This window comes from Carlito syrichta, unplaced genomic scaffold, assembly GCF_000164805.1.
Source record: "Carlito syrichta isolate Samal-C Ts95f unplaced genomic scaffold, Tarsius_syrichta-2.0.1 Scaffold142960, whole genome shotgun sequence".
NCBI lineage: Eukaryota > Metazoa > Chordata > Mammalia > Primates > Tarsiidae > Carlito > Carlito syrichta.
In genome coordinates, this window is record NW_007087056.1 from 10,412 (window position 1) to 17,192 (window position 6,781).

The following is a 6,781-nucleotide window of genomic DNA, read 5'->3' on the forward strand; positions in this document are numbered from 1 at the left end:
GGACCAGGAAGTCCGGAGAGGCGAGAGGGAGCAGAGACGTGGCCACAGCCCCAGGCTGCGTCCGGAATCCGGGGTCAAAGTGGAATCGGGTCGAGGGGTGCACAGGCGAGGCTGGTCACTTGGCCTGAGGGAGAAGGCAGGGAATCTGGGGGGTTGTCCGCGGTTGTCTGGGAGGGATGACAGGCATTGGGGATCTCCCCAACACCCTGGTCCTCCCTTCTTCCCACTCTTCACCCCTCCCTTCGAGACCCCATTACAGCTCGGACCTCAGGTACATGCGGATGACCCGGAGCGTGGACAACGTTCAGTTCCTGCCCTTTCTCACCACGGAAGTCAAGTGAGGGGGCAACGGCCGCGGCGGCGGGCAAGGCTGTCCTAGGGAGGTGGGGGAGGGGTAGGAGGCGCGTGAAAGAGGCCTCTTGGGTCCCCCTCCCACACTGAACCCTGCGGGTCATGCCCTTCCTGTCTACCCCACAGCAACCTGAGTTGGCTGAGTTATGGGGCCTTGAAGGGAGACGGGGTCCTCTTCGCTGTCAACGCAGTGGGTGCTGCGCTTCAGGCCCTGTATATCTTCGTGTACCTGCACTACTGCCCTCGGAAGGTAGACACCCTCTCTTAGACCCACTTCTCTGCTGCATGTCCTGCCTTGCTGGCAGGACAAACACTACTTCCTCGAAGACTATCACGGGCCGGCACTGCCATCTTTTCCTGGAAGGCCCATCCAGCCTTGCAGGTCTCTTCCTCCTTGAAGCCTGCCTTCTGGGACTCATTGAACCAAGCCTGCCTTCTGGTCCCCATTCAGGCAAGGCTGGTAGCTCTACCCAGCCTGAGATGCCTTTGCTGCCCTGAGCTTCTGCCCAGCAAGCTGAGAGGAAAGGGCTTTGGTGCCTAATGTTTTTTTCAGAGCCAGGGGCAATGGGTAAGAATGAGATGATTGCTTCTCCACTCAATCACACACTACTGTGTGTGCCACACTTATAGAAAAAAGATACTGTGGAGCACAGTGGCTCACACCTGTAATCCCAGCACTTTGGGAGGCCAAGGTTAGAGGATTGCCTGAGCTCAGGAGTTCAAGACTATCCTGGGCAACTTGGTGAGACCTCATCTCTACAATAAATTTAAAAAATTAGCCGGGTGTAGTGGTATGCACCTGTGGTTCCAGCTACTTGGAAGGCTGAGGTGAAAGGATCACCTGAATCCAGCAGGTGGAGGCTATGGTGGCCATGTGCCCTGCACTCCAGCCTGGGTGACAGAGTGAGAATCCAACTCAAAAAGAAAAAAGATACCTTTCCTTCCCTCAGAGGTTTCCAGTTTTATGGGTGTCTAAAACTATCCCATCAAGTTACTGGTGGGAAAGAGGCTGTGACAAGTGCAGTGTTGGAAGCTGGAGCAAAGGCTGACTTCCCCATGGGAGTGGGGGAGCGAGCAGGATGAATTAACTACAGCAGGGAGTCAGAGTGCTCCTGGCACCTCTGGAAGGAAGTCTGCTCTCTCCCTTGCAGCATGTTGTGCTCCTACGGACTGCAGCCCTGCTAGGGATCCTTCTCCTGGGTTATGGCTACTTTTGGCTCCTGGTGCCCGACACTGAGACCCAGCTTCAGCAGCTGGGTCTTTTCTGCAGTGTCTTCACTATCAGCATGTACCTCTCACCACTGGCTGATTTGGTGAGTAGAAGTGCCCAGGGAGATAGGAGAGATAAGAAGGCCAGGCTCTCATAGGCAAAGACTGTGGCTTACACTCCTGAGGCAGGGAAGGTCCCATCCCTGGAAGGAGACAGGACAGCAGAGGTGGACAGGTGGGAGGCAGGAAAGAAAGGTTGGGTGACAGATCAGGGAGAGTGTTGGACCATTTTCTTGAGAAGAGTCTTAGGCAAGTGAGACCTTTACTCTGTGCCTGAGCCAGAAATGTTGTTCATTCTTTCTCACAGGCCAAGGTCATTCAGATGAAATCAACCCAGTGTCTGTCCTTCTCACTCACCATTGCCACCCTTCTTACCTCTGCTTCCTGGACCCTCTATGGGTTACGACTCAGAGATCCCTACATCACGGTAAGCAGAATAGGGCTGGGGTCTCAGGTGTGCCAGGTGGAAAATTGGCTTCTCTCCTCATAGAAGTCCTTGTGATTTCAGGTGCCCAACTCTCCAGGAATCATCACCAGCTTTATCCGCCTCTGGCTTTTCTGGAAGTACCCCCAGGAACAAGACAGGAACTGTCGGCTCCTGCAAACCTGAGGCAGCTCACCTGACCACTAGGCACCTTAATGCCAACTTGATACCAAAGAGAGCTCCTTGTTTCAGCTGGTCCCACTGACCGGCTCTCCAGGTGCAGTGGGTTGTGGGAACAAGAGATGACTTGGGAAAATAGAAGGACCAAAGAAAAAATTTAATTAGATAATCAGGAGGAAACTAGGAGATGAAATCACTTTTATTTTTTAGAGAGATTATTTTTTTTTAATTTTGGAGGTTGGGGTCTTTAGACTATGCCTTAAAATAAAAGTGTTCCCCAACCCTGCCCATCATAGTTCATTCTCTTTTCATGATTCTAAACTTCCATGGTTTGGTGAAGGGTAGATCCACAGTTATTCTTAGGTTGGTAGGTTGGCTCAGAAAAGATGTCTCATAGAACCATGAGGTTGGAAAAACCCAAGAAGGCCTTAAAAAGGACAGAAGGCCAGGTGCAGTAGCTCACATCTGTAATCCCAACACTTTAGGAGGCCAAGGCCAGAGGATTGCTTGAGACCAGGAGCAGGAGCTCAAGACCAACCTGGGCAACACCATGAGACCTTGTCTGAATTATTTAAACAAAAAACAAAGCTTGGATGCTATGAAGAATGGAAGTTAGACTTCAATAAGTATTTCCTACGGGGTTAAAAGAACCAGGAACCAGGCGTGGTGGCTCATGCCTACAATCCTAGCACTTTGGGAGGGTGAGGCCAGAGGATCACTTGAGTCCAGGAGTTCAAGACCAGCCTGGGTTTCTCAAAAAGAAAGAACCAGGAAAGTGAAATGGCATTTCTACCCTGAGAGATCTTGAGAAGGGATCTCTTGCCTTCTTTGGAACAAAAATGGGGAGCACCAACAAATCGCAAAGACAAAGGCTGCGGTGGCCTCGGGAAGGTGAATCTTGCACCTCTTGCTTCTCCATCCCTGGTACTCGGAATCCCCAATTCCCATTCTCCATACTCAAACTGAACAGTTAGAAAATAAACTTGCTCTTTAATGGGGTGGGAAGGACGGCGTCCGGGCGGGAATGGGGTTGGCGTGTCAGAAGCGCAGCCCCCTACGGGCTAAGTCAGCTCGAGCTTCCTGGATCTGGTCCTGCAGCTCGCGCGCGGCGTCCTCGCAGTCGTGAAAAGTGGCCACGCGATAGCCCACAGTGCCCAGGGCATAGCAGCCGGCGGACACCAGCAAGTAGGCGGGCAGGGGCCATAGAACCTCCCGGTAGGGCGAGGGCAGCTCCAGGCCCAGGGCTCCCATGGTCAGGGCCGCCCAGGTGGAGCCCAGGATGGCCAGTCCCCAGAGCCACTGCACTAATTTCGTCATGGTCACTGCGGAAAGAGAAAGCAAAGCTCTGGGTCCTTCCACCTCGCCACCCCCTCTACGCTGGACACCTGTCCCCCGGCGCTCTGGCCCTCTCAGTCACTCCCAGCCCTCACTTACCGCTGAGCCCTGCGTCTCCCCGGTCCCGCGCGGCCGACGTCGGCGCCCGGAAGTCGGCACCGGTCACGCCTCACCCCGCGCGGCCTTCTGGGAGTTGTAGTTCACACGGCGCCTGCAGGACCGGCGACCGAGTCCTGACCTTGGTGGTGTCAGTGCGCGGTGCTCCGCAAACCTCGCTGGGTCTGGAGGGGGCCTCGGCGCTGCCTACCCACCTTGGCCCCTGCTCCAAGCTGGCGTGCAGAAAACCTGAGAACACCCTTAAACGTTGCAACTGGGTGGGACTATATTAATAACATCCTCTCCGGTGAACTCAGTTCTCCCGCGCAGAAATCCCATTCCTTCAATCACTCATTCATTACAACATTCCTTCCGTCTTTCTTTTCCTCTCTCTTTCTTTCTTCTTTTAAGCGGTGAGGTCTTGGCCTGGCGCTGTGGCTCACGCCTGTAATCCCAGCACTTTGGGAGGCTCAGGTGAGAAGATTGCCTGAGCCCAGAGGTTCAAGAGCAGCCTGGGCAACATAGTGTGACCTCGCTCCTACAAAATAAAAAATAAAAAATTTAGCCGGCAGGGCGGCCTGCACCTGTAGTCCCAACTACTCAGGAGGCTGAGGTAGGAGGATTGCCTGAGCCCAGGAGGTGAAGGCTGTGGTGAGCCATGATTGTACCACTCCAATCTAGACAACAGAGTGAGATCCAGCTTCTAAAATAAATTGTGTGCATATATATATATATATATATATATATATATACACATATATACATGTATATATATCTTAATTTAGAGACAAGATCTTGCTATGTTGCCCAGCCTGGACTCAAACAATCCTCCTACCTCAACTTCCCAAGTAGCTGGGACTATAGGCATGCACCATCACACCCAGCTCAATAATTGTTTTTGTTTGTTTGTTTGTTTTTTGTTTAGCTAGGGACTCACTCTGTTGCCCAGGCTAAAGCGCACTGGGCTCAGGCAATCCTTTCACCTCAGCCTTCCAAGTAACTGAGACTATAGGCACACACCACCACATCTGGCTCTTTTCTTTTTTTTTTTTTTTTCTTTTTTGAAAGCAGGATTTATTGAAAGGACAGAAAAGCTCCCACAGTGGGAGGGGACCCAAGGGGGTTGCCTGGCTTTTTTCACTTGTTGTAGAGATGAGGTCTCACCAAGTTGCCGAGGCTGGTGTCTAATCCCTGGACTGAGACAATCCTTTCTCCTCGGCCTTTACAGGTAGGAGCCACTGCACCCAGATCAGACTATCCTTCTACCTCAGCCTCCCCAGCGGCTGGAAATATAGGCGTGTACAACCGTGCCAGGCTTATTTTATTTTATTTTTGTAGAGATGAGGTTTTGCTGTATAGCCTAGGCTAGTCTTGAACTCCTAGTCTCAAACGATCCTGCCACCTCGGCCTCCCAAAGTGCTTACAAGTGTGAGTCACAAGGCCTAGCCCAGCTTGGTAAAATTTAAATAAAGCAGTGTTGGATAGGTTCAAGGTAAGCATGACTTGAAGTGGAAGGATCAGTAAGAAGTCTGAGCTGAGAAATGAACCGAGGCTCCACTTGGAAACTACAAAGTTAAAATAAATGTGAGCCGGGCACGGTGGCTCATGCCAGTAATCCCAGCACTTGGGGAGGCGGAGGCAAGAGGGTTGCCTGAACCCAAGGGTTTGAGACCAGCCTGGGCAACTTGGTGAAACCTCATCTCTACAATAAATAAAAAAATTAGCTGGGCACGTGCCTGTGGTTCCAGCTACTTGGAAGGCTGAGGTGGAGGGATCACCTGATCCCAGCAGGTCAAGACTGTGTTGACCGTGAGTGTGCCACTGCACTCCAACCTGGACAACAGAGTGAGACTCCAACTTAAAAAAAAAAAGATAAATGTGGAATGTAGTGTTTAAAACCCACTGTCCGAAGAGTTGCACATAGGTTGGAAATTGAGGCTACTTCCCTGTGTTAAAGTAATTCCCAAGGCTCAGATCTCCAGGCAAGAGTGGGATGTTCCAGTCTCACTGACTGATTTCAAATGGCAAAGTTCGTGACTGATTTTATTTTATTTATTTTATTTTTTTATTTTTTTGAGTTGGAGTCTTACTCTGTCACCCAGACTGGAGTGCAGTGGCCACTCCTGGCTACTGTAGCCTCGACCTGCTGGGCTCCGGCGATCCTTCCACCTCAGTCTTCCAAGTAGCTAGAACTACAGGCGTGCACTACCACGCCTGGCTATTTTTTTTATTTATTGTAGAGATGAGGTCTCGCCAAGTTGCCTAGGCGGGTCTCGAATCTGCGGGCTCAGGCAATCCACTCACCCCCGCCTCCCAAAACACTGGGATTACAGGCTGAGCCACCAAGTTCAGCCAGTGACTGATTTTAGAAAACAAAGTTTCTCAGCCTTATGTGCTTGATATTAATTAACAGAAGCAGCTTTTACAGATTCACAGTATTAGTACAAATATAAATGGTTCAACTGTGAAGAATATTTTCACAGCCATAATAATGTAAACACGAAGTATTGATTTTTTATTTATAGAATTTTGTTTGTTTGTTTGAGTTGGAGTCTCACTCTGTCACCCAGGCTGGAATGCAGTGGCACACTCATGGCCATCACAGCCTCGACCTGCTAGGCTCAGGCGATCCTTCTGCCTCAGCCTTCCAAGTAGCTGGAACTACAGGCATGCGCCACCACACCGAGCTAATTTTTCTTGATTCATTGTAGAGATGAGGTCTCACCAAGTTCCCCGGGCTGGTCTCAAACCTGTGGGCTCAGGCAATCCTCTCACCTCAGCCTTCCAAAGTCCTGGGATTATAGGTGTGAGCCACTGTGCCCAGCTGATTTTTTGGTTTATTGTAGAGGCGAGGTCTCACCTAGTTGCCCAGGCTGGTGTCAAACCCCTGGACTCAGACAATCCTCTCGTCTTGGGCTCCCACAGTGCTAGAATTACAGGCGTGAGCCACTGTGCCTGGCCGTATAATTATTTTTATTTTTTTGAGTCAGTGTCTCACTCTGTCACCCAGGCTGGAATGCAGTGGCACAGTCACAACTCACCACAGCCTCCAATAACTGGGCTCAAACGATCCTACTGCTTCAGCCTCCCAAGTAACTGGGAGTACAGGCATGTGCCACCACACCG

General features: G+C 51.1%; 2 protein-coding genes across 4 annotated transcripts; one reads left to right on the forward strand and one right to left on the reverse strand.

Moving 5' to 3' along the window:
• The first annotated feature begins 177 nt into the window (after positions 1 to 177).
• On the forward strand, positions 178 to 2,512 carry SLC50A1 (solute carrier family 50 member 1). Of its 2 annotated transcripts, XM_008050074.1 has the most exons (5): positions 178 to 337; positions 478 to 601; positions 1,503 to 1,664; positions 1,928 to 2,047; positions 2,129 to 2,512. In XM_008050074.1, the coding sequence occupies exons 1-5, from the start codon at positions 276 to 278 to the stop codon at positions 2,228 to 2,230; spliced, it is 570 nt and encodes a 189-aa protein (XP_008048265.1). In that variant the 5' UTR covers positions 178 to 275; the 3' UTR covers positions 2,231 to 2,512. The 2 variants fall into 2 exon arrangements, with proteins under 2 accessions (XP_008048265.1, XP_008048266.1); XM_008050075.1 differs by lacking the exon at positions 1,503 to 1,664.
• Positions 2,513 to 3,194: 682 nt separating this feature from the next.
• Positions 3,195 to 3,707, reverse strand: DPM3 (dolichyl-phosphate mannosyltransferase subunit 3). Of its 2 annotated transcripts, none has more exons than XM_008050076.1 (2): positions 3,659 to 3,707; positions 3,195 to 3,546 (listed from the first exon to the last, which is right to left on the reverse strand). In XM_008050076.1, exon 2 carries the CDS (start codon positions 3,539 to 3,541, stop codon positions 3,263 to 3,265), a length of 279 nt encoding a protein of 92 aa, XP_008048267.1. In that variant the 5' UTR covers positions 3,542 to 3,546; positions 3,659 to 3,707; the 3' UTR covers positions 3,195 to 3,262. The 2 variants fall into 2 exon arrangements, with proteins under 2 accessions (XP_008048267.1, XP_021564253.1); XM_021708578.1 differs by having other exon boundaries at positions 3,195 to 3,583; positions 3,667 to 3,706.
• Between the last annotated feature and the right edge of the window lie 3,074 nt (positions 3,708 to 6,781).

Excerpts from the sequence above, each read along its gene's own strand:
- DPM3 (XM_008050076.1), bottom strand. The coding sequence starts at position 3,541 with ATGACGAAATTAGTGCAGTGGCTCTGGGGACTGGCCATCCTGGGCTCC.
- SLC50A1 (XM_008050074.1), top strand. The coding sequence starts at position 276 with ATGCGGATGACCCGGAGCGTGGACAACGTTCAGTTCCTGCCCTTTCTC. Across the intron at positions 338-477 it reads TTTCTCACCACGGAAGTCAA|CAACCTGAGTTGGCTGAGTT; the intron begins GTGAGGGGGCAA and ends TCTACCCCACAG. Across the intron at positions 2,048-2,128 it reads TCAGAGATCCCTACATCACG|GTGCCCAACTCTCCAGGAAT; the intron begins GTAAGCAGAATA and ends TTGTGATTTCAG.